Genomic DNA, 26,611 nt, shown 5'->3' on the forward strand with positions numbered 1-26,611 from the left:
TTGTGTTACATTACAGCCTTATTCTAAAATCTATTAAATACATTTTTCCCCATCAATCTACACACAATACCCCATAATGACAAAGCAAAAAGAGGTTATTAGAAATGTTTGCAAATATAAAAAATAACAAAATTAAAAAACTGAAATATCAGATTTACATAAGTACTCAGACACTTTACTTAGTACTTTGTTGAAGCACCTTTGGCAGCGATTACAGCATTGAGTCTTCTTGGGTATGACGCTACAAGCTTGCCACACCTGTATTTGGGGAGTTTCTCCCATTCTTCTATGCAGATCCTCTCAAGCTCTGTCAGGCTGGAAGGGGAGCGTTGCTGCACAACTATTTTCAGGTCTCTCCAGAGATGTCAGATCGGGTTCAAGTCCGGGCTCTGGCTGAACCACTCAAAGACAGAGACTTGTCACGAAGCCACTCCTGCGTTGTCTTGGCTATGTGCTTAGTTGTCCTGTGTGGAGGTGAACCTACACCCCAGTCTGAGGTCCTGAGAGCTCTGGAGCAGGTTTTCATCAAGGATCTCCCTGTACTTTGCGCCGTTCATATTTGTTCGCTCCTGACTCGTCTCCCAGTCCCTGCTGCTGAAAAACATGCCCACAGCATGATCCTGCCACCACCATGCTTCACCGTAGGGATGGTGCCAGGTTTCCTCCAGACATGACGCTTGGCATTCAGGCCAGAGTTCAATCTTGCTTTCATCAGACCAGAGAATCTTGTTTCTCATGGTCAGAGTCCTTTAGGTGCTTTTTGGCAAACTCCAAGCGGGCTGTGCCACTTACTGAGGAGTGGCTTCAGTCTGATAAAGATCTGATTGGTGGAGTGCTGCAGAGATGGTTGTCCTTCTGGAAGGTTCTCCAATCTCCACAGAGGGACTCTGGAGCTCTGTCAGAGGCCACTGGGTTCTTGGTCACCTCCCTGACCAAGGCCCTTCTCCCCCGATTGCTCAGTTTGGCCGGGTGGACAGCTCTAGGAAGCGTCTTGGTGGTTCCAAACTTCTTCCATTTAAGAATTATGGAGGCCACTGTGTTCTTGGGGACCTTCAATGCTGCAGAAATGTTTTGGTACCCTTCCCCAGATCCGTGCCTCGACAATCCTGTGTCGGAGCTCTACGAATAATTCCTTCGACCTCATGGCTTGGTTTTTGCTCTGCCATGCACTGTCAACTGTGGGACCTTATATAGACAGGTGTGTCCCTTTCCAAATAATGTCCAACAATTTAATTTACCACAGGTAGACTCCAATCAAGTTGTCGAATCATCTCAAGCAGTGGTGTAAAGTACTTAAGTAAAAATACTTAACTTTTGGGGTAGGGGGCAGTATTTTCACATCCGAATGAAAACGGCCTGCTATAAAGCCATAAAAGCTAGATTATGCATATTATTATTATTATTGGATAGAAAACACTCTGAAGTTCCTAAAACTGTTTGAATGATGTCTGAGTATAACATAACTCATATGGCAGGCAAAAACCTGCGAAAAAATTAGACCAGGAAGTGGGAAATCTGAGGTTGGTCGATTTACAACTCAGCTCCTATTGAAGATACAGTGGGATATTGGTAATGTTGCACTTTCTAAGGCTTCCACTAGATGTCAACAGTCTTTAGAACCTTGTCTGATGCTTATACTGTGAAGTGGGGCCGAAGGAGAAGGGAATGAGTAAGGTCTGCCATGAACTGACCGTGCTCGTTCACATGAGAACTCTGTTCCATTGCACTTCTGAAGACAATGGAATTCTCCGGTTGGAACGTTATTGAAGATTTATGTTAAAAACATCCTAAAGATTGATTCAATACATCGTTTGACATGTTTCTACTGACTGTTACGGAACTTTTTGACATTTCGTCTGCTTTTAGTGAACGCGCTTGGTGACTTTGGATCTAACAAAAGTAACTATTTGGACATAAATGATGTACATTACCGAACAAACAAACATTTATTGTGGAAGTGGGAGTCCTGGGAGTGCATTCCGACGAAGATCAGCAAAGGTAAGTGAAGATTTATAATGCTATTTATTACTTTTGTTGACTGCATAATATGGCGGATATATTTGTGTCTTGATTGGGCTCTGAGCGCCGACTCAGATTATTGCATGGTTTGCTTTTTCCGTAAAGCTTTTTTGAAATCTGACAAAGCGTTTGCATTAAGGAGAAGTGTATCTAAAATTCCATGCATAACAGTTGTATCTTTTTTTAATTTTTTTAATTTTTATGTTACCCCCTTTTCTCCCCAATTTCGTGGTATCCAATTGTTAGCAGTTACTATCTTGTCTCATCACTACAACTCCCGTATGGGCTCGGGCGAGATGAAGGTCGAAAGCCACAGGAGGTTAGCGCGCACTGCGCCTGGCCCGCCACAGGAGTCGCTGGTGCGTGATGAGACAAGGATATCCCTGCCGGCCAAACCCTCCCTAACCCGGACGACACTAGGCCAATTGTGCGTCGCCCCACGGAACTCCCGGTCGTAAATTGATGTGGCTCTCTGCAAAATCAAAGGATGTTTTGGAACTTCTGAACGTAAGGCGCCAATGTAAACTCAGATTTTTGGATAGAAATATGAAGTTTACCGAACAAAACATACATGTATTGTGTAACATGAAGTCCTATGAGTGTCATCTGATGAAGATCAAAGGTTAGTGATTAATTTAATCTATATTTCTGCTTATTGTGAATCCTCTCTTTGGCTGGAAAAATGGCTGTGTTATTCTGTGAATAGGCACTCACCTAATAATTGTTTGGTTTGCTTTCATCGTAAAGCCTTTTTGAAATCGGACACGGTGGCTGGATTTACAACAAGTGTATGTTTAAAATGGTGTAAAATACATACATGTATGTTTGAGGAATTTTAATTATGGGATTTCTGTTGTTTTGAATTTGGCACCCTGCAGTTTCACTGGCTGTTGAAGAGGTGGGACGCTACTAGAGAGGTTAAGTCGTTTTTGGGGTATCTGTACGTAACTTTTTTTTTTAATTACAACTTTTACTTCACTACATTCCTAAAGAAAATAATGTACTTTTTAATTTTCCCTGACACCCAAAAGTACTTGTTACATTTTGAATGCTTAGTAGGACAGGACAATTATCAAATTCAAACTTAAGAGAACATCCTGGTCATCCCTACTGCCTGATCTGGTGGACTGACGAAACACACATGCTTGTAAATTATGTCTGAGTGTTGGAGTGTGCCCCTGGCTGTCCATAAATAAAAAAAATAAAAAGGTTGCATGTGGTTTGTTTAATATAGGGAATTTGAAATGTATACTTCTACTTTCAATTCTTAAGTATATTTGAGCAATTACATTTACTTTTGATACTTAAGTATATTTAAAATCAAATACTTTTAGAATTTTACTCAAGTAGTATTTTACTGGGTGACTCACTTTTACTTGAGTCATTTTCTAATAAAGGTATCAATACATTTACTCAAGTATGACAATTGGGTACTTTTTCCACCACTGATCAAGGACAATCAATGGAAACAGGATGCACCTGGGGTCAATTTGCACTGTACATATACAAACATATTTCCACACTATGAGGTTAGAATAATACTGTAAAATTGTGAAAATGATAATGTAAGCGTTTTTTAAAAAGACTGCCTAAATTTCCGCCTGTTTTGTTGGGATGCTGTTTTGGCCTTCCATGGTGACATCACCATGTGGTAAATTAGTTAATAGACCAATAAGAAAGAGTTCCAAAACTCCCTGCCAATAACATCTAATTTTCAGTTTTCCCCTCTCACTCCCAGACAGTCATAGCAAAATTCTTGCTTGAGAAATTGCTAAAAAGTTGTTTGTTTTCTATTAAAATGGCCAAAAATAATCAGATACTTAATAGTTATCCAGAAATAATTTTAAATGGAGATAATAACTGCTTCAATGGACCTTTAACACTCCGTGAACCTATTGTCTCTGTGTAGCCTCAAGAGCAGCTGGTCTCTACGCACCCTCACTCTATCACTGTCCCTTTTAGCCAGCCTCTCTATCCACTGCTCTCAGCGCCCTTCTCACTCCCTGTGATTCTAAGCACGGCGGTGGGGTGTGGTGGAGTGGGGCCAGGGCCAGGGCGGCTGAGAGCTGGGGGCACTGGGGCAGACACTTCATCAGTAGCAGGTAGAGGTCCTGGCTGCAGTAGAGGAAGAAGAGAAAGGGAGCGCCCACACAGCATCTTACTCATCTTGCTCAGTTTCTGGCACTCATATCTAAATCTACCTCGCATAGGGGGTAGAGCTACAGGTGCTACTGGGGCTAAACTTCAGAATCAAATCACGCACAGACCACTCAATCCGTGTCTTTCATTTGCAGAGTTGCAAAGTCAACACAGCCAAAATGACATCCAAATAGGCACCCGATACTAAATGGGTGCAATGTCGACTTGCTTCAGCATGTACAATCCGCATAAATGTTCCTCCATCTTCTTATCTGCATGTCATTGTGTTCTGTTGGAGAGGTCTCCCATCATATTGGGGACCATCAGCCCCCCTCCCCGAGGCCGAAAGAACATCCTACACATCATTCAACATGCCTTGCATTTTTCCATCACAAGATGAGATGTGTGAAACAAAATTACACAATCCTTTTCATACCCAGAGTACAGCGAATTTAATTTCAAGTCGTCTGGAAAAAGTCAATAATTCAAAAGCGATTCATCTGAGTGTGGAGGACGACGTGGAGCAGCATGCATCAAGCTGTGTTATAAGGCGATTTCTTTAATGCAAGCTTTGAGGATCCAACAAAAGACTAACCCCGGGTGTTGTCCGTAACACTAAATTACTTCTAGCCGGGATTTGAAAATGCATTTTCGTGGCAGTTAGTTACGGATTACATGTAGGGATATATTCTCCGCTCAGGAACCGTGGCAACACTTCAAGCTTTGCTGGAACGGCGTAGATCTAAATTTGTCATCGCTACAGGATATTTGTTCCCCGTCACCCGGGTAGTTTATAGGTCAATATAATCTTTAATCAAACAGTGTACTCGCTGTTCGCTCTGGGGTAGAAGAACTGAATAACAGCTCTAAATCCATCCAAAATGCAGCCTGCAACTAGGAGTACACTACAGACAGGGGCTAACAGTAACACACGGTGCCACAGTGTTTTGAAGTACGGTGTGGACTCCCAGGTGTGGCATCTTTAAAAGAAGATATCATTTCTCATCTGGTGCCCTCTAGAAAACAACATGTCAATGTAAAACAAGTTAGACTAGAGTAGAGTATGATATACAGTCCTGTGGATGAGAGGAGTCAGTTTACTCTAGGTTGGTACACGAATGTCCGTCTTGGACGGTTCCTAGACCGCAATAGTCAATCATAAGTAAATATAATTATTTTGGCTGTTATTGCTGTGTATACACAGTACATCTAGATTATTTCATATGACAGATCTATATAGATTGCATGTAACTTACCTCATATCACAGACATAGATAACTGGTAGAACATACCAGATACCTTCATGATTACACTGTTCTTGTCCATGGGGTAGTTTGGAACAAAAACCTAGCCCATGGCCTCTAACACTGTTCTCACGGTGAGATGGTTATGGTTTGTCGCTTTGTGCCTTTTCACAGCCAAAGGCTTGGGCTTTTTCCTCGAGACATCAGTCCTGTTACTACTGTATAAGCCAACACCCAGAGGATGTATAACACAGCCAGAGCAACACCATGATCATTGAGCCTCTGCTTGGTCCTCTGTTCAAGACTAACCTTGAGGGGGATTGTTTATGTAACACAGTCAGCACAGTACAACGTCCACTCCGTTTAGGTAGGCCAACTGAGAAATCACAACATTACCCTGCTATGAATGGGAAAAGCCTCGTAAGGGCCCTGCAAATAGTGTTCAGCTAATGATTTGACAATCTATTGCGACGTGTCCTTGGTTTTTACATATTATAAACGTAGTCCAATGTCTAAGCTAAGTGCAGAATTTTAAAAAAGACATTCAACCCACATGCAGTGCCTCTGTTCTATTCTCCCCTTGTTTCATTGAAGTGCCATTGAGAGTTTGAGATGGTCTGCATAAAGAACATCCATATCGATCCAATCTGGCAAAAATATTGCAGAGGAAAAAAAGACGGACTCCTCAAAATGTTGTCGGTCTCGTCTCCACTCGTGACATAAGAACTGAGCTCTATATTACAAGAGGAAGATTGTGCCAGGCGAGGAGATAAAACTAAGTGTCAGTGGAATCTCCTTTTCAAGATAACAGTCCTATAGTTTCTCTATCTCAGAGAGAGAAACTGTGTGTGTGTCTTGTTCTTCTGTCCTCGGTGGGGACCTGAAATCCCCAAAAGTCACCACAAGGATAGGAAAACAAGGAAAAATCTCCCTCATGGGGACATTCCCCACATCCCCGCGAGGACAAAAGCTATTTTAAGCTTAGTGGTTAGGTTTAGGGTTACAACTAGGTTTGGGTTTTAGTCAGGGGAAATAGGATTTTGAGTGGAAATCAAATTTAGGTCCCCACGAGGATAGAAAAACAAGTGTGGCGTTTATTCTAAATATCCAAATTAACATTAGTATTGGAATATACATATGTGAGAAAAAAATCCTATTTTAACATGTGTAGCTTGTTGTTTTTGTTGGCCAATCAAAGTGGCAAAGAGGCTCAATGTGTAGCAAGTGGAGTGAGAGTTCACTAACACAAAGCAAGATGGAATAAAGTTACAGAATTAAAATGTTACCGAATTGAGAAGTAGGCCACAACGAGCAACCAAAAGGTAGATTGTTGTTTTATCTGAATGGGGTTGGGAGGGGGGTAGCCTCAATTATCCTAGCTAGCTATAGCTGGCTAGCTTAGCTAGCTTCTCTAGTAGGCTGGACAGATTACATTTTTAACAACGCTTTTTTTCCGATAAAAGCTAGTTCATTGCATCCGCCGTGGAGCCCAGTTTCATAATGTGACCATTTTTCCAAGCTGCTTGTCGTCGATTTGAAGTAATCGAGAAAAAACAGGCCTTATTTTAGGTCATTTTTCACCCTGCCAGCTCCTATTAGTTCTATAGAGCACCAACTCGCCTTCCGAACGTTCTATTCCCAGCTTATTGTTTTACGTCACAATTCTTTGCTATTGTTGGCAATGAGACCTGCTCACGTTGTTAGAAGTTCAAATGTAAACAAAGAAATTACTCATGAAACTGAGGTCGTCCTATTGATTCCTATAGGGGAAATCATGTCGGTCTATTTCGCCAAATATCTTGCAAAGTGTATATTTTGATTTTTTTCTAGTCGGACGTCATTTTAAAATCATGAGAATCTCCTCTTTCTAATTATGTAAATCTGGGCAGCGAGCTTGGTTGTCATCAAATGCTAGCCCCAAAATACTTTTTGCCCTTGGAACGCTGAGCTCCCCCATTGTTTTCCTATGGAGAGGCATGCCAGGAGAACCTCCTCTTTGTAATTATGTATGTCTGGGCAGCGAGTTCTTTTGTCATCGATCACTAGACTAGAAATAGTCAGAAGTTTATATTTTCCTCTACTTTCATTACACAGACATAAGCACAGTTGACACCATCGAGGTGCAGATGTTTACTTTCTACACAAGTTTTTTTTTTTTTACAGTTTCGTCCGACGAACAGATTTTAGTGGTAAAATAAAAAGGGATACATTTTTTGGTGCATTTTATGTGAAATTAAATTCTAAGCATCAATCCAGTCAAAACAGGCTCTGCGAATGTTCGATTCCATTCATTTGCTACGGGCGTGCGCTGTTGTTCCAGCTTAGCCAATATTATTTTTCTGTTTTTCAGACTTGGGTGAATTTTAACTCGCTCTATTGTCCAGCCTCTCTCTAGGCTACTTCAGTCAAGACGGGTACTGTTATGTGCGATGATAAATAACATTGTGGCTGCTACAAGTTAGCTTGTCTTGGCCGTAGCCGAGTTGCCGTGGCTAGTGGCTACCGTGACACTCCGTCTCCCTCCGTCTGCTCGCTCCAAGCCCCTTTACAGCTGCAGCAATAGAGTACCAGCCTCTCTCCCTCACGCAGCAGTGAACAGGTAAATAAAAAATCATTGTTTTTCAAATTAAAATTTAAAATAAAAATGTAACAAAACAAACTGTTTAATTTTTTTTTAAATCATGTATTTCAAATTTCCAGACTTAGGGCAAAAATTCATGATACTATTTGAATAGTACAATTGTTTAAAACCCCCTTCCCTAGTATGTGCGTATGTGAACACTGTTAGCTTTGCTCTAGGAGAGAGAGTCGGGGCCTTGAGCAGCATGAGGGTCGGACAGAGTGCTGGCGCAAAGTGCAGAGAGAGATAAGAAAAGTCGATATGTAACAATTATCTGGAGTACTCCAGTGACTGGAGGGGTTCTCCTCTCTCGCTGCTACACTATTTATACAGACAGTACAGTCCTCTCGGCTGCTCTTTCTCAACCCATGAAAGTCGTCTGGTGATTGTTGATAGCCGGGTCATGATACTACAAGGCCAGAGTTTAGTGTGACAGTGATGGGCATTTTCTACCTGGATCGCATCAGTTCACTGACTGTCTCAAAACGAAAGTCCAAGCAGGTGGTATAATTAAGATGTTGTATTAGCATCATTATACATTCATCTCCAAGAAATCTAAACACACACGCACGGCTTAATACTGCGGTCTACACACAGCAATCGATAAGAGGAAGTTTTTCTCACGGTCATATTCAGCAACAGAGGACAAATTGGCAACAGTAAACAGTGTGTTGCTCGCTCTTCTTGCGTGCCACACTCCAACGTAGTAAACACTTCCTGAGTGTGTAACGGTTCTGTCTGCTTTCGTATCATGTGAATGTTTTGTTGTTGAATACTGTTATCAAAATCAGTTCACGTTTGCATCACATACAGAAATTCCAGACAAATAACATCCGCTCTGTGATTTGTTTACAAGGTGGGTGGAAAGCCTTTTAGGACAGTCTTCCACTCTGTATCGCACCTTAATTTATCTACCAGCCAGGGAATATGACGAAACCGCGTGAACAGAGAGAGCGTGAAAGAACACACACACACAACGGAACAGCCTAATTATGGATTTGTCTTGACTGCTGAAAGGAGGGAATCACACAACCAACTCAGACACAAAATCAACAGATAAGACCATGGAAGAGGGTGAAGGATAGAGTAGTGTGGATACAAGTGGAGGATCATTCGCAGTTCGACAACTTATCTCTGGGGGAGAGAGAGAGAAGAGAGAGAGAGAGGAGAGGTGAGGCGCAAGAGGTCAGGTACGTAGGAAGAGAGAAAGAATGGTAGAGGTAGAAAGAGCGAGGGGTAGAGAGACTGCTAGAGGAGAAGGTATGTAGACAACAAAGAGAAAGAGAGTGGTAGATACAAAGAGAAAGAGTGCCAGAGGTAGAGAGCTCGAGAGAGGGAGAGAGAAAGAGTGCAGTGGAGGTAGAGAGACTTCGAGTGATAGAGGTAACTTGAGAGAAAGAAAGAAAGGGAGGAAGAGAGGTAAAAAAATAAATAAAAAAATACAATAATAATCGCTCATCACTTACCAGTGAGCACAGCCTTGGCGGACGGGTCGGAAAGGTCCAGGGCACTCTTGCCGTCGGTGTTGCGAATGTTGGGGTCGGCTCCATGCTGGAGCAGCACTGTACAGGGGAAACACAGACAGTAGCTGAGCTCAGGCAGGGACAGACACAGACCACCACTGCTAACACCAGGACTAGCGCTGCCGCCACTGCTGCCCGCTAGCACTCTCTGGCTCCGCGGCATGCTGCCGACATAAACATACATCGCACACCAGCGGTGCGTCGTGAGAACGGAGGACCGGAGCGACAGCAGGCAGCAAGAGGGGAAAAAAACAACAGCCCAAACTGAATGCTGCGGCGGAGGTGAGGAGGAGGGGAAAAAGCCATATTAGAAAAACAGGCAGGAGGACTCGGGCACTACCATGTGACTCCAGCACAGGTATGAGAGCAGAATATCAAAGCCCGCCTGCCTGCCTAGCCTTTCTCGCTCTAGCCCAGGGAGGGAGAGGGAATGAGAGAGAGAGAGTGAGCGAGCGTGACAATAAAAGAGCAGAGGGTTAGAGACAGAGTAAGGGAGGGGAAAGAAGAGAGACGGGGGGGGGACATGTTTCCCAGGGTGCAGCGTTTTAATCTCCCCCAGATGAGTGATTGTCTGAGTGGATGAACAGCAGAGCGCTCGCTCATAAGGAGACCAGCGGCCCCGAACTCTCAGCTCTATCCCGAAACACACACACGCGCACACACTACCAATCACATCCTGCAACACTACTACGCTTCAGTCGTTCTTCACTTCACACACCGCTCTATGTATTACCAAGGTTTACACACTGAACAAAACAAAGAAGACACACAAAGGGAGAGAGGCAGAAAACTGCTCTGCACTCAAATCAGGGAGCAGGACAATGAAAGAAAGAGTCAATGGGGAGGGAGGCCGGGAGAAGAAAACAAGAGGGCCGGTTAAAGACAACTCCTACTCAATCTGGATCGCACCTCTCAAAATCACATACACCTTTTATACACAGCAGAACAGGGTGAGGGTGCTAGCTTTCGGAGCCATTTGTCATCATTCGTATTCAGTCACGCAAGCAGCAGCAGCTTTTCTCAACATCGCCACTCGGGTGATCACTTGGCTAAATGGGAGCCCATGTCTGTCTGCCTGCCTGCCTGCCCCTCTCTCCACGTCGGTGACGCACGCCACACGTTAACTCACCCATTCCTCAACACAAATGTGATTTAGCTCTGCACCAAATCACATTGTCTTCCACATCCACTCCTGTCCTACTAGCCTGGTAACTAAAGGAGCAGGGAGACACTAAAGAGAAAGCCCTGGTGGAAGAAAGAGTGAACAAATCCAATGAAAAGGAGCCCTCTGTAAAATAGACATATGCTGGGCTATAGCAGCAGTCTCAGTCCTGTAACAGATTAATATGCAGGTAGGCTCTCATACGCTGCTGCGTTAGCTGGAGGCAGAGCAGAGAGTCGATGTATGACAGGCAGTCAGTGGGAGTCTGATGGAGGGGTGGCCGTGCTGGTGGAGGGGGCAGTGGAGAGAGGGATGGGGCAGTGTGGAGAGGGATGGGGCAGTGTGGAGGGGGCTTGGTGTCGTGTCAAGGCGTAAATGATGGCGACGGGGTGATTAAGATTCGCAGGTGCTCCTCTGACAGCTTGCCTGCCTATCTATCTGTCTGTCACACATGAGCGAGAGAGGGAGCGAGAGCGAGCGAGCTCAGCTGTTCCTGTACAGCAACAACAACTCCTTCCCCCTCATAATGTAAACCCACATGACCTCCACCCTCCGAACACACACACATACCAAAGAGAGACACTCCCAAAGATTGAGTAGATGAGCCATTTGCCTTGCCATCGCCGCTCACCCTGTTCCCATGGTGCTGCACGTGCAGCTGGCTAACACGGCCAATAACACCTACAACAATGATAAACGAGAGGGCGGGAGAGTGCTCAGCATACAAACACCAGCCACTGTGGAGTGACAGAGCTAGCTGACAAGATGGAGAGGATGGAGGGGGCCTGATCATATGATCCTGACACTTAGGTGCTGACACAGTGTATTGCGATTCTATACGTATTAGGATTCCATACTACGATTTTATTGCATTATGATGTTAGCCCACGCAACCTCATACACTGCCATCTGCCCGGTACAATTCTCCAACGTGCCAGTGGCCATCGAAAGGTGAGCATTTCCCCACTGAAGTCAGTTACAACAACAAACTGCAGTCTGGTCAAGAGCCTGGTGAAGACGAGCACGCAGGTGAGCTTCTCCGAGACGGTTTCTGACCGTTTGCGCAGAAATTCTTTGGTCCTGCATAGGGCTGTTGGGGAATCCCGTATTATCACCACACCGGCGGTCATGAAGGCAGTTCAATTCCAAGTGACCTTTTAGTCACGGTGATTAGGGTTCTCCAAGTGATGGTCATTAGTAGCCTACCAAACTTGCTAACTGCCTGGTATTCAAGCACTCTATTGTCCCTCTAAATCACTCTGACAATGCAAAAGTAATCAAACATCTAATCAAACACTTCTTGAGAGCCAATGAGCTCATGTTGCTCAACATTTCTATAGGCTACGCAAGAAATGATAGTCGATATTAAAAAGAAGAGGATCCCATCATAGGCCAGACCTACTATATTTATTTCTAAACTTTCTTAATATTTAGCACATCGCTTTTAATTACAACAGGATTATAAACTACCTGCCTGGCATGAAAATGAACCACGGAAAGGCGTCCTCCATTCGCTATTTAAGTGCATAGATGACATGCATTTTTCCTGCTGCCCCGTTTCGAGACAGGTGCATAATGGTCCATTCTAAATCAAAACAAATTTCACACATATATTATTTAGAATATGTGAAAACAAGATTAAATCAAGATTAGTCTGATGGGTATCAATGTTAGCCTATCACTTGTGAATGATGCCCAGCATAAGGCAAAAAAATATTCATTTTTTTGCCGACTTCTTCGAATCAGTCGCACAACTCATGTAGCCTAGCCCATAGGCCTATGTGTTTAGATAAGGTTTCTATCACAACTAAAGTGGCCAAATAACGTATTAAAATGAAGCACATTAATCCGCTTTACAAGGTGTGTAGCGCCTTACTTGCATGCATAAGCAGCGTGAGTTAAGTTTGGGGAAAATAATTTGCTCCATAAAAATGCATCTTTATAATAAAAGCATTACATGATAAAGGTATTTTCCCGCTAAATGGAACATTTGCGCTTATAGCCTACTATCATGTGTGCATTGCTGCGCTTATAGCCTACTACCATGTGTGCATTGCTGCGCTTATAGCCTACTACCATGTGTGCATTGCTGCGCTTATAGCCTACTACCATGTGTGTATTGCTGCGCTTATAGCCTACTACCATGTGTGTATTGCTGCGCTTATAGCCTACTACCATGTGTGTATTGCTGCGCTTATAGCCTACTACCATGTGTGTATTGCTGCGCTTATAGCCTACTACCATGTGTATTGCTGCGCTTATAGCCTACTACCATGTGTGTATTGCTGCGCTTATAGCCTACTACCATGTGTGCATTGCTGCGCTTATAGCCTACTACCATGTGTGCATTGCTGCGCTTATAGCCTACTACCATGTGTGTATTGCTGCGCTTATAGCCTACTACCATGTGTGTATTGCTGCGCTTATAGCCTACTACCATGTGTGTATTGCTGCGCTTATAGCCTACTACCATGTGTGTATTGCTGCGCTTATAGCCTACTACCATGTGTGTATTGCTGCGCTTATAGCCTACTACCATGTGTGTATTGCTGCGCTTATAGCCTACTACCATGTGTGTATTGCTGCGCTTATAGCCTACTACCATGTGTGTATTGCTGCGCTTATAGCCTACTACCATGTGTGTATTGCTGCGCTTATAGCCTACTACCATGTGTGTATTGCTGCGCTTATAGCCTACTACCATGTGTGCATTGCTGCGCTTATAGCCTACTACCATGTGTGCATTGCTGCGCTTATAATGGAAGAAATAGCCTAATAGTTCATTGACATTTTAAGCTAAACGTTCTGATCTGTTGCATCAGCCATATTGCGCTTTTTTAAAGTATTAATTTGGGATCTATTGCATCTCACAACTGTCCCAGACTATGTTTGGAATATTTATTTATTGCGCAGAATAGGTCAACTTTTGTACTATGGGGGATGGTAGATTGGCATAGGCTTGTGCTTTTGCTGTTCGTTAGGCCCACTCATTTTGTTGGCTGATGAAAAGTAAATGTGGACAGTTCTTCCAATATCTTCAATATGCACCTCAGAATTGGGTAAGGACCCGCGCAGTTGCATCCACGATGTGTCTGTCTTCACTTGTAGCCTGTATGAAAGACCCGATCACGTGATGGGGAGCCGTGTGAGTGAGAGGCGCTCGGAGCGCGCAGCACTCAGGGAGAAGGGCACATCGCAGCACTCCAGACCAAGGTGCATTATGGCCACACAAAAGGGGATGCCGCCGTAAAATTCGAGGCATTATCAAGTGCTGGTCAAATTGTGAATGAAAGACTGATGAAGTGTGTACAGCCCGCGCAAAAAACAAAGCAGAGCTCATGCCTTTCAAGCGACTTTTTTCAAAATCATCATTAGAGTAGCATCATGAAGCCTTACAATGTATCAAATATCAAAACATGTAGCTCAACGTTTGTAGAACAACAAAAGTTACATTAATACCTCTAAATTAAGCAAATAGGAATACATATTTCTTTATTTACCAGTCAACACAGGTAAATAAATGTGCGCAATCTCAAATCATTTTATTTCCACTTTGTTCAATTGTATTCTTCATATTATAAAATAATGCCACGGAATTCTAAGCTAATCTTGTCTGCTAAATTAAAGTGTAGCCCACAGCCATTTCGCATAGCCAGATCAGGACAACTCAGAGTACGCAATTCTGTTCTGCTGAAATAGACTTCATTTTCTTCATATCATGCTTCTTTAGACCTGTCTAAAATAAATGATTGATTTATTGTGAAGGTGTAGGCTATATTATATGGATTTATTTGCCTTTTTAAAATGTAGATGTTCCAAAGGTCTTCATCAGTGGCTTGTAGGCTATGTGTGGAAGCCAGGAGATGCTAAATGTCTTTATGTTAATTAAGAGTCAATTATCGTGAGACCGACAGTTAATTGCTTGAAAATCACCGGCTGTCATGACCGACACAGCCTTACTTGTGCAAACCCACAGATACATAATCTGTCCCGGTGGCTGGTCTCAGATGATCCCGCAGGCAAAGAAGCCAGATGTGGAGGTCCTGGGCTGGAGAGGTTATGCGTGGTCTGCGGATTGAGGCCGGTTGGACGTACTGCCAAATTCTCTAAAATGACGCTGGAGGCGGCTTGTGGCAGAGAAATTTACATTAAATTATCTGGCAACAGCTCTGGTGGACATTCCTGCAGTCAGCATGCCAATTGCATGCTCCCTCAAAACTTGAGACATCTGTGGCATTGTGTTTGTCAAAACTGCACATTTTAAAGTGGCCTTTTATTGTCCCAAACACAAGGTGCACCTGTGTAATGATCATGCTGTTTAATCAGCCATATCTGTCAGGTGGATGGATTATCTTGGCAAAGGAGAAATGCTCACTAACAGGGATGTAAACAAATTTCTGAACAAAATGAGAGAAATACACATTTTGTGCATATGGAACATTTCTGAGATATTTTATTTCAGCTCATGAAACATGGGACCAACACTTTACATGTTGCATTTATATTTTTGTTCAGTATAATATCGTCCAAAATAATATTGTGGTATGTAACTATCGAGTCCAAATGTTATTAGTCTCTGTGAGAGTGAGAAATGTGTGTAGTAATTACATTCTGGCATGAGATGAGCAGAGTGAGTGTTTCTATGTTAATGAACTGGCACTGCTGAAATTAGGCTAAAGTCACTTAATGGTTACTGCTTAATTTCTGCTGAAATTATTTTCATTCAACATAAACATAACACACAAAAATATGTATATAATATCTGAGACAAGCAAAAGCATGAGTGAATATCTCCTTACATGCCCAGTTCTGAAGAACAGCAGCTCACAAATCAACAATCTGTGTAGCTAGATTTCCATCCAATTGGCGACAGACTTGTGAATATTAAAAAATATGTTCATTTTCCCCACCAGTGTGTTTCCACCAAATGACAGTGCACACAAAATGTTCTTTTTTTGCTTAACTTCTCATGTACCAAACAAAAATCTAAAGTGCAATGTGCTTCCATCACATTTAACTCCAACCTAGATTTATTTTCACCAAAACTGTTGCGTTAAATATCAAATGTGCCTACTCTATATTTGTTTCATGAATATGAATTCGGAGGGCAGAAATCATTAGGTATTAAAGCATTAGACCTCTTACTAAAAAGGCTTCAGTCATGCAAAAGCTATACTTAAATCTGAACTGGTTCTCTATAGCAGATTAGTAAGAATGGCTCACCCGATTTCCCTTTATTCAGATTACAATCTCACACTTTCAGTTATTATATAAATAATCTCCAAAATATTGCTATTTTTAAAACAAACCATAGAAAGTTACTTGCCAATATTATGGTGAAAAGGGTATAATCTTTGTAAATTATATCATAAATAGGGTTGGTGGAGTTAAATCACACACGCAGCTAAAAAAAAAAAAACATGGACCCTAAATTACAACCAACAAATTGCAGCATTACAGCAAAAATGGAAGTCGCAAGTGGAATACGGAGAAAGTAAGGAACTGTCTGAACTGGTGAAGAGGCAACACAGCCTCTTCACTGTTGACGTTCAGACTGGTGTTTTGGGGGTACTATTTAATGAAGCTGCCAGTTGAGGACTTGTCTGTTCCTCAAACTAGATAGTAATTTTCTTATTTAACCTTTATTTAACTAGGCAAGTCAGTTAAGAACAAATTCTTATTCACAATGACGGCCTAGGAACAGTGGGTTAAGTGCCGTGTTCAGGACGACAGATTTTTACCTTCTCAGCTCGGGGATTCGATCTAGCAACCTTTCGGATACTGGCCCAGCATTGTATTAGATCTTTTTCATTTTGAAAAATTAGCTTGAGCGACAACATTGCGTCAATGGTCAACTGGTGGCTCTCAGAGTGATATGTGCGTAATAGACAAATGCGGCCATTGTTTCTCTCGCTCCTACTAAGAAGCCAACTGACCCGGTTGATATATTATCGAATAGATAATTGAAAAGCACCTTGAGGTTTGATTATAAAAAATGTTTGCCATGTTTCTGTCGATATTATGGATCTAATTTGGAATATTTTTCAGAGTTGTCGTGACCTCAATTTCCGGTCGATTTCTCAGCCAAACGTGAAGAACAAACGGAGCTATTTCGGCTACAAAAATTATCTTTATGGGAAAAAAATTAACATTTGCTATCTAAGTGGGAGTCTCGTGAGTGAAAACATCCGAAGCTCATCAAAGGTAAACGATTTAATTTGATTGCTTTTCTGATTTTGGTGACCAAGCTGCCTGCTGCTAGCTAGGCATAATGCTATGCTAGGCTATCGATAAACTTACACAAATGCTCGTCTTGCTTTGGCTGTAAAGCATAATTTCAAAATCTGAGATGACAGGGAGATTAACAAAAGGCTAAACTGCGTTTCAATATATTTCACTTGTAATTTCATGAATATGAATATTTTCGAGTAATATTTTTTATCCGTTGCGTTATGCTAATTAGTGTCAGTTGATGACAATTCTCCCGGATCCGGGAGCGGTAGTTCCAAGAGGTTTTAAGAGGCTCCTCTGTCCTCCACTCGTTACCTGTATTAATGGCACCTGTTTGAACTTATCAGTATAAAAGACACCTGTCCACAGCCTCAAACAGTCACACCCCAAACTCCACTATGGCCAAGACCAAAGAGCTGTCAAAGGACACCAGAAACAAAATTGTAGACCTGCACCAGGCTGGGAAGACTGAATCTGCAATAGGTAAGCAGCTTCGTTTGAAGAAAACAACTGTGGGAGCAATTATTAGGAAATGGAAGATATACAAGACCACTGATAATCTCCCTCGATCTGGGGCTCCACGCATGATCTCACCCCGTGGGGTCAAAATGATCACAAGAACGGTGAGCAAAAATCCCAGAACCACACGGGGGGACCTAGTGAATGACCTGCAGAGAGCTGGGACCAAAGTAACAAAGCCTACCATCAGCAAGTGCATTGAAGATGAAACGTGGCTGGGTCTTTCAGCATGACAATGATCCCAAACACACCGCCCGGGCAACGAAGGAGTGGCTTCGTAAGAAGCATTTCAAGGTCCTGGAGTGGCCTAGCCAGTCTCCAGATCTCAACCCCATAGAAAATCTTTGGAGGGAGTTGAAAGTCCGTGTTGCCCAGCAACAGCCCCAAAATATCACTGCTCTAGAGGAGATCTGCATGGAGGAATGGGCCAAAATACCAGCAACAGTGTGTGAAAACCTTGTGAAGACTTACAGAAAACGCTTGACCTCTGTCATTGCCAACAAAGGGTATATAACAAAGAATTGAGATAAACTTTTGTTATTGACCAAATACTTAATTTTCCACCATAATTTGCAAATAAATTAATTAAAAATCCTACAATGTGATTTTCTGGATTTTTTTTTTAAGTTTGTCTGTCATATTTGAAGTGTACCTATGATGAAAATTACAGGCCTCTCATCTTTTTAAGTGGGAGAACTTTCACAATTGGTGGCTGACTAAATACTTTTTTTGCCCCACTCTATGGGGGAAGGGAAATTAGGCAGACAATTACATTGATAAATTGTCGATTCTATCTGCAATATTAAAGCTGCTCTACACACTAAAAAAAGTTTTACAAAATAATTCTAATAATAATGTGCCTACTCTGGTCTTGGTACGTGCGCTCAAGACAACAGCTTGCAGATACAGTGCGGGTATGCTAGTCTACGTGATGACATTATGGATAATTTTAATTGTCAAATGGCAGTCACGCATCGATCATCATGTCATCAGAATCAGACCCTCACAATATACAGTTGAAGTCTGAAGTTTACATACACCTTAGCCAAATACATTTAAACTCAGTTTTTCACAATTCCTGACATTTAATCCTAGGAAATATTCCCTGTCTTAGGTCAGTTAGGATCAACACTTTATTTTAAGAATGTGAAATGTCAGAATAATAGTAGAGAGAATGATTTAAGCTTTTAATTATTTCATCACATTCCCAGTGGGTCAGAAGTTTACATGCACTCAATTAGTATTTGGAGGCATTGCTTTAAAATGGTTTAACTTGGGTCAAATGTTTTGGGTAGCCTTCCACAAGCTTCCCACAATAAGTTGGGTGAATTTTGGCCCATTCCTCCTGACAGAGCTGGTGTAACTGAGTCACATTTGGAGGTCTCCTTGCTCGCACACGCTTTTTCAGTTCTGCCCACAAATTTTCTATAGGATTGAGGTCAGGGCTTTGTGATGGCCACTCCAATACCTTGACTTTGTTGTCCTTAAGCCATTTTGCCACAACTTTGGAAGTATGTTTGGGGTCATTGTCCATTTGGAAGACCCATTTGCGACCAAGCTTTATCTTCCTGACTGATGTCTTGAGATGTTGCTTCAAAACACCCACGTAATTTTCCCACCTCATGATGCCATCTATTTTCTGAAGTGCACCAGTCCCTCCTGCAGCAAAGCACCCCCACAACATGATGTTGCCACCAGTGTGCTTTACGGTTGGGATGGTGTTCTTCAGGCTTGCAAGCCTCCCCCTTTCTTCCTCCAAACATAATGGTCATTATGGCCAAAAAGTTATATTTTTGTTTCATTAGATCAGAGGACATTTCTCAGAAAAGTACAAAGGCTATTTTTATGGCGGTTTTGGAGCAGTGGCTTCTTCCTTGCTGAGTGGTCATTCAGGTTATGTCGATATACGACTTGTTTTACTGTGGATATTTGTTTCCTCCAGCATCTACACAAGGTCCTTTGCTGTTGTTCTGGGATTGATTTGAACTTTACGCACCAAAGTATGTTCATCTCCAGGAGACAGAACGAGTCTCCTTCCTGAGCGGTATGACGGCTGCGTGGTCCCATGGTGTTAATACTTGCGTACTATTGTTTGTACAGATGAACGTAATACCTTCAGGCGTTTGGAAATTGCTCCCAAAGAAGACCAGACTTGTGGAGGTCTACAAAAACAATTCTGAGGTCTTGGCTGATTTCTTTTGATTTTCTCATGATGTCAAGCAAAGAGACACTGAGTTTGAAGGTAGACCTTGAAATACATCCACAGGTATGCCTCCAATTGACTCAAATTATGTCAATTAGCCTATCAGAAGCTTCTAAAGCAATGACATAATTTTCTGGAATTTTCCAAGCTGTTTAAAGGCACAGTCAACTAAGTGTATGTAAACTTCTGACCCACTGGAATTGTGATACAGTGAATTATAGGTTAAATAATCTGTCTGGAAACAATTGTTGGAAAAATTACTTGTGTCATGAACAAAGTAGATGTCCTAACTGACTTGCCAAAACTATAGTTTGTTAATAAGAAATTTGTCAAATATTCTCAATAATAAATGTCTGGAAAGACAACAGAACCATCAAAGTCGAGAGGAAGTTTTAATCGGAGTACGGCACATCAACTTAATTCAGATCATTGCCCACCAGAGAGAATAACGTGCTCATCCCTGTGCCACGATGCACATTTCACAGCAGAGAGACTGCAACAAGAAACTTCATTCTCAAGAGCCAACAAATATAGTAGTCAAGCATAATTCAAAGAACCAGATGCTAAAAAGCACACGCTCTGAAGGCATATAGACAACTCGTGTCTCAACACTTGGTCAATGCAGGGATTATTCCATTACAGCAATGGTAGAAAATAAACTCTTGCCAATATATACAGTGCCTTTGGAAAGTATTCGAACCCCTTGACTTTTTCCACATTCTTACGTTACAGCCTTATTCTAAACTTGATTTAAAAAAACTATTTGTCCTCATCTACACACACTACCCCATAACGACAAAGAAAAAAAACTGGCTTTTTTTGCGCTAATTTATTCAAATAAAAAACTGAAATATCACATTTACATAAGTATTGAGACCCTTTACGCAGTACTTTGTTGAAGCACCTCTGGCAGTGATCACAGCATCGAGTCTTCTTGGGTATGACGCTACAAGCTAGGCACATCTGTATTTGGGGAGTTTCTCCCATTCTTCTCTGCAGATCCTCTCAAGCTCTGTCAGGTTGGATGGGGAGCGTTGCTGCACAGCTATTTTCAGGTCTCTCCAGAGATGTTAGATCGGGTTCAAGTTCGGGCTCTGGCTGGACCACTCAAGGACATTCAAAGATTGTCCCGAAGCAACTCCTGCGTTGTCTTGGTTGTGCACTTAGAGTTGTTGTCCTGTTGGAATGTGAACCTTCACCCCAGTCTAAGGGTTCTGAGAGCTCTGGACGCTGAAATACATCCCCACAGCATGATGCTGCCACCACCATGCTTCACCATAGGGATGGTGCCAGGTTTCCTCCAGAAGTGACGCTTGGCATTCAGGCCAAAGAGTTCAATCTTGGTTTCATCGGACCAGAAAATCTTGTTTCTCATGGTCTGACAGTCTTTAGGTGCCTTTTATTTGGCAAACTCCAAGCGGGCTGTCATGTGTCTTTTACTGAGGAGTGGCTTCCGTCTTTCCCTCTACCATAAAGGCCTTACTGGTAACGTGCTGCAGAGATGGTTATCCTTCTGGAAGATCCTCCCATCTCCACAGAGGAACTCTAGAGCTCTGTCAGAGTTAACATCGGGTTCATGGTCACCTCCCTGACCAAGGCCCTTCTTCCCCAATTGCTCAATTTGACCGGACGGTCAGCTCTAGGTAGTTAGAAACTTCTTCCATTTCAGAATGATGAGGCCACTGTGTTATTGGGGACCTTCAATGCTGCAGAAATGTTTTGGTACCCTTCCCCAGATCTGTGCCTTGACACAATCCTGTCTCGGAGGTCTACGGACTATTCCTTCAACCTCATGGCTTGGTTTTTGCAATGACATACACTGTCAACTGTGGGACTTTAGACAGGTGTGTGCCTTTCCAAATCATGTCCAATCAATTGAATTTACCACAGGTGGACTCCAATCAAGCCATAGAAACATCAAGCATTGATCAATGGAAACAAAATGCACCTGAGCTGAAATTCAAGTCTCCTAGCAAATTGTCTGAATACTTATGGAAATAAGGCATTTCTGTTTTTTTATACATTTGCAAATATTTCTAAAAACCTGTTTTCGCTTTGTCATTATGGGGTATTCTGTATAGATTTCTGAGGAATTGTTTTTATTTTAATCCATTTAAGAATAAGGCTGTAACGGAACAAAACGTGGAAAAGTCTGAATAATTTCCCGAAAGGCACTGTAGGTCAAAGTAAGTGACAGAGAAGGGACTGTGGCTCTAGTTTCTGCCCCGAGAAATTGATCTGGCCTGATGTTCTTTTCAATGGTGTCTGGCTTCCTCCCTGGAGACAGGGAGACTGTTAGGGCCAGACCATTATGGGCTGGTCAGAAAATGTCATTATGTCATTGAGATGTGATTCTGTTGAGATCACTAGGGGTGACATGTTCGTTTCAGGGCAAAATAACCTGACTGTAAGACTTGATGATACAATACGCAGCAGCAGAGCAACAGACCATAGACTCTCCTATCAATTTCTACAGCAGTTAGGCTATTATATGTTCTGTTATAATCTCCACCCGGCACAGCCAGAAGAGGACTGGCCACCCCTCATGGTTCCTCTCTAGGTTTCGTCCTAGGTTCTGGCCTTTCTAGGGAGTTTTTCCTAGCGACTGTGCTTCTACACCTGCATTGCTTGCCGTTTGGGGTTTTAGGCTCGATTTCTGTACAGCACTTTGAGATATCAGCTAATGTAAGAAGGGCTTTATAAATAAATTTGATTTGTTAATTAAGCTGTTCATAACACAGGAGCCTTAGATTTGGATTCAAAGATAGCTAGGACTATTTTAAATGTGATTCAAGTGTGTAAAGTCAGCACAAAATGCAAGGTAAGCATAAAAGTTGCATGTCGTCGTAGATGTTTCTTACCGATGCACACGTCTATTTTGCCCTTGATGGCAGCCTCGTGGAGAGGTGTGTAGTTCCAGTTGTCCCGGGCGTTTGGGTCGGCGCCCTGACAGAGGAGCAGGCTGACCACCTCTGCGTGACCAAAGGAGCAGGCGTTATGCAAAGGGATCAAACCTCCGTCATCACAGGCGTGAACGTTGGCCCCAGTCTGAAGGAGGTGCTCCACAACATCCTTCCTCCCAAATCCTAAAAAGTGGAAAGATTGTGCAAAGTGTTTTTCCTCCTTACACAAATGGGCCTCTAAAACAGTGAAACACAACCTGTAATCATTGTTGAACATATTTTATAGTTTTTTCTGATAAGAAATACTGGTTGTGTATCACATATACTAAATCAGTATGGTAAGCTGCAGGCTAAAGTTAAAAATAGACTTGGTTTCCTCCATTGTAATCGCTCCTCTTCACCCCAGCTGCCCAACTAACCCTGATTCAGATGACCATCCTACCCATGCTAGATTACGGAGACGCAATGTATAGATCGGCAGTAAGGGTGCTCTCGGACGGCTAGATGTTCTTTACCATTCGGCCATCAGATTTGCCACCAATGCTCCTTATAGGACACATCACGACAATCTACACTCTTCTGTAAATTGGTCATCTCTGTATACCCGTCGCAAGGCCCACTGGTTGAAGCTTATCTATAAAACCCTCTTAGGCCTCACTCCCCCCCTATCTGAGATGGGTGGGTATAATTTGTGGAACATTCCAATAGGAATCTGTTCCAAAAACTTCGTAAAGTACAAGGTTGCCAACAAACAATGCATACAAAGTAACATGATCAATCCACCTAAATACCGAATAGGCATTAACTCACCATATAGCTTATTCTTAATGTTTGTCGATAGGCTACCAGAGTTACTACAGACATTTTTCAGAATAAATATGGTGAGTAAAAAACCTCATTAAAATAGCCATCTCCCTAGCCCGGTATCTTAATCTTATTGTTGGCAACCTTGTTATTTACGAAGTTTTTGGAACAAATACCCGTTGGAATGTTCCACAAATTATACCCACCCATCTGAGACATCTACTGCAGCCCTCATCCTCTACATACGACACCCGTTCTGCCAGTCACATTCTGTTGTTTTTTTTTACCATGTCGACCTTGCAACCTTTCAGTTACTAGTCCAACGATCTAACTACTAGGCTACCTGCCGCCCCTGTTAAAGGTCCCCAAAGCATACACATCCCTGGGTCGCTCCTCTTTTCAGGTCGCTGCAGCTGCAACAAACACTCAAACTGGACAGTTTTATCTCAATCTCTTCATTCAAAGACTCAATCATGGACACTCATACTGACAGTTGTGGCTGCTCGTGATGTATTGTTGTCTCTCTACCTTCTTGCCCTTTGTGCTGTTATCTGTGCCCAATAATGTTTGTACCACGTTTTCTGCCTGGAAAGGCCTGTGTGTTTTGCTTACAACTTGCTGGCTAATACAGTGCCCCCTCCCCTAGCAAAGTACCTCAACTCCACAATGACTTCATCCACGGAGTTGAGCACAGACTAAAGTTTTTTAAATTAACCTGACTCCTTGGAGTCGATGCAGACGATATACCTTGTCCTCTGTTTGTCCTCTGTCCTTGTCATTTATTTGCTTAAATCCACACTTTTTAATAATACGTGCATATTAATATATACAACCACTGGAAGGTGTACTCAATATTTTTTCTCTACGGTGGAAACGCAGAACATGTTCCAATTGAATCTCAAAAAGTTTTTTTTTTTTAAGTTAAACTCGGTGGTGGTATTTGATTAACGTTTAATTAAAAACTTAAACTATATATTTTTTAAATCAAATAAAGAAAACGCAAGCAACAATAGAAAACAAACATTGGTACATGGTAAAGTTATATCGAATAATTACCATTTTTTGTTAAGTGTCTAGTGCATATCAACTCGAACGAGTCGGAGGTTAATTTAAAAAACGTATTTACGATTAACTCCGTGGATGAAATCATCGCAGAGTTGAGTTACTTTACCAACCCCTTCCTGAGTCTAAATGTAGGCTAGTTGGCTCGGCATTTTCAACAAGTTAGCCTAACGTTACTTAACTAGTACGCGAAGTTTGTTAGCTAACAATTTAGCTTGCAGAAGTTAGCCTCATAAAATGTAGCTAGTTAGTTAGCAATTTACTCAAGTAACGTTCGTTGGCTAGCTATGTTAGCTAAACAAACCAGCTCTTAGCGAACATTCGCCATCGACGTTACCTGCAGCGAAGTGTAGCGGAGTGGATTTCCGCCCAGCCATGTCCTTGGCATTCACGTTAACCGTATCCACCAGCCTCTTCACCCGCGATACGTCCCCATTACGACAGGCTTCAAACAGCTCTCTGAAAGTCCCGCAGTCGCTGCCCCCGGGGCTGCTATTGCTACCTGAGTCAGGACTAGAGCCAGCGCTGCTGCTACCCCCGGTGGTAGTGGAGCTGCTGCTGCTTAGGGCCGGGGCGGGGATATTGGGGGAGGCCGGAGTTAACTCTGGATCCCCGGCACTGTCTACTTCAGCACCCGCTAGCACCGAAATTATGCCACCACAGGGAACGGGAGGAGACCCCGGAGGAGTGAGTGAAAGAGAAATACTGCGAGGTGGCGAGGATATGCTCTGCTTTTGCTGTTGGGAAGAGCGACGAGACGCCGCCATTTTTACAGCAGTCCCACTGGCAACAAAAAATATATTGGCTAAACTTCCTGGAAGCGGAGACGCTAATTTCCGGTTTCTAATGTCAGCAGTGAAAGTCGCCATGAAAATATTTTTAGAACTGGCTTTCAAAACGTTTTTTTAATCGTTTTTTTTTACACAGCCTATGGTTTAATCAAATTGTCTGATTAAAGAGCTTGTTATTCAATTGCCATAACAATTTATTTTTGCTCTTTCAACCGAATAGACTAGGCATGACATGGGTGAGACTTTCTCTCCTACACATGCACAGCAAATTCTATGGTTTTATAACTTCCATGGTCTGATATCTTATGTTTTTAGTGTCAGAGACAATAGTGTGTATAACTTCTAACAGCTACTATTGCTATATTATAATCAACCTTTAAATTTTTTGCACTGTACGCAACCCTCAAAATAGCAGAAATAGACTGTCATATATGCTAAGGAAGATTCATTTCACTGAACACAATTTCCCTCTCGTCTGTGAAATTCAGTGTGCACGTACTGCACGATGAGTCATCCACAGTATTTCCCTATGCAGATCACATTTTTCACTTAATCTAAAGTAGCCTGAATCACCAGCAGGCAGGACTGCCTGTCCTGATATTGAAATGGACGAGAATATGAAACATATCTAACAGGCAAAATCAGTTTCAGAAAAAAAAACACTTTATTGCATGACTTAAATAGAAAATTACATTTTCAATGAGCAGTTGAATTCAGTGTCAGTCAGGTTGGCCTGATTACTTTTTCTGCCTTGACATTCAGAGCCTTGCAAATTACATATGAAAAAATGAAAGCTATTTGAATAACTATAGTCTATAGTGACAATGGTGAAAATGTACATTCTGCAACCATTCCGGTCTTACCCATTTCAACATTGTATGCCTATGTTTTTTTTGGCGTGTATAAGGTACAATTATGGGAGAAGTACTCTTGACCTGGAGTGCTGGGAAACACACAGGGAAGAAAATGTACTCAACACAGATAAAGGACTTGGAATATGTGCCCTGCTTCTTCTATTACTGAACAGATAAAGAAAATGACTCATGTGCAGGGTGACACCCAGTGGAGAACCGTGGCAAAAACAGGAATGTTCCTGAAGACACTGGAGCTCCAAGTGGCAGGATAAACACTGAGCAAAAATATAAACGCAACATGTAGTGTTAATCACATGTTTCATGAGCTGAAATAAAAAAAATACCTGAAAGTTTCCTTACACATAAAAAGCTTATTTCTCTCAAATGCATACATTTGTTTACATTTCTGTTAGTGAGCATTTCTCCTTTGCCAAGATAATCCAGCCACCTGACAGGTGTGGCATATCAAGAAGCTGATTAAGCAGCATGATCATGACACAGGTGCACGTTGTGCTGGGGGCAATAAAAGGCCACTTT

General features: G+C 42.3%; 1 protein-coding gene across 1 annotated transcript in view; it reads right to left on the reverse strand.

The window, feature by feature from the left end:
• The window catches only part of LOC139408810 (poly [ADP-ribose] polymerase tankyrase-1-like), a 116,636-nt gene extending 91,422 nt beyond the window's left edge, over window positions 1-25,214 (reverse strand). The window contains exons 1-3 of the mRNA XM_071153153.1: window positions 24,767-25,214; window positions 22,522-22,746; window positions 9,489-9,584 (exon numbers count right to left, since the gene is read on the reverse strand). Of these exons, the coding sequence (XP_071009254.1) occupies window positions 9,489-9,584; window positions 22,522-22,746; window positions 24,767-25,196 (751 nt within the window). The 5' untranslated portion in view covers window positions 25,197-25,214. The remainder of the gene's footprint in view (window positions 1-9,488; window positions 9,585-22,521; window positions 22,747-24,766) is intronic.
• Window positions 25,215-26,611: the final 1,397 nt, after the last annotated feature.

Source organism: Oncorhynchus clarkii, chromosome 5 (genome assembly GCF_045791955.1).
Source record: "Oncorhynchus clarkii lewisi isolate Uvic-CL-2024 chromosome 5, UVic_Ocla_1.0, whole genome shotgun sequence".
Taxonomy (NCBI): Eukaryota; Metazoa; Chordata; class Actinopteri; order Salmoniformes; family Salmonidae; genus Oncorhynchus; species Oncorhynchus clarkii.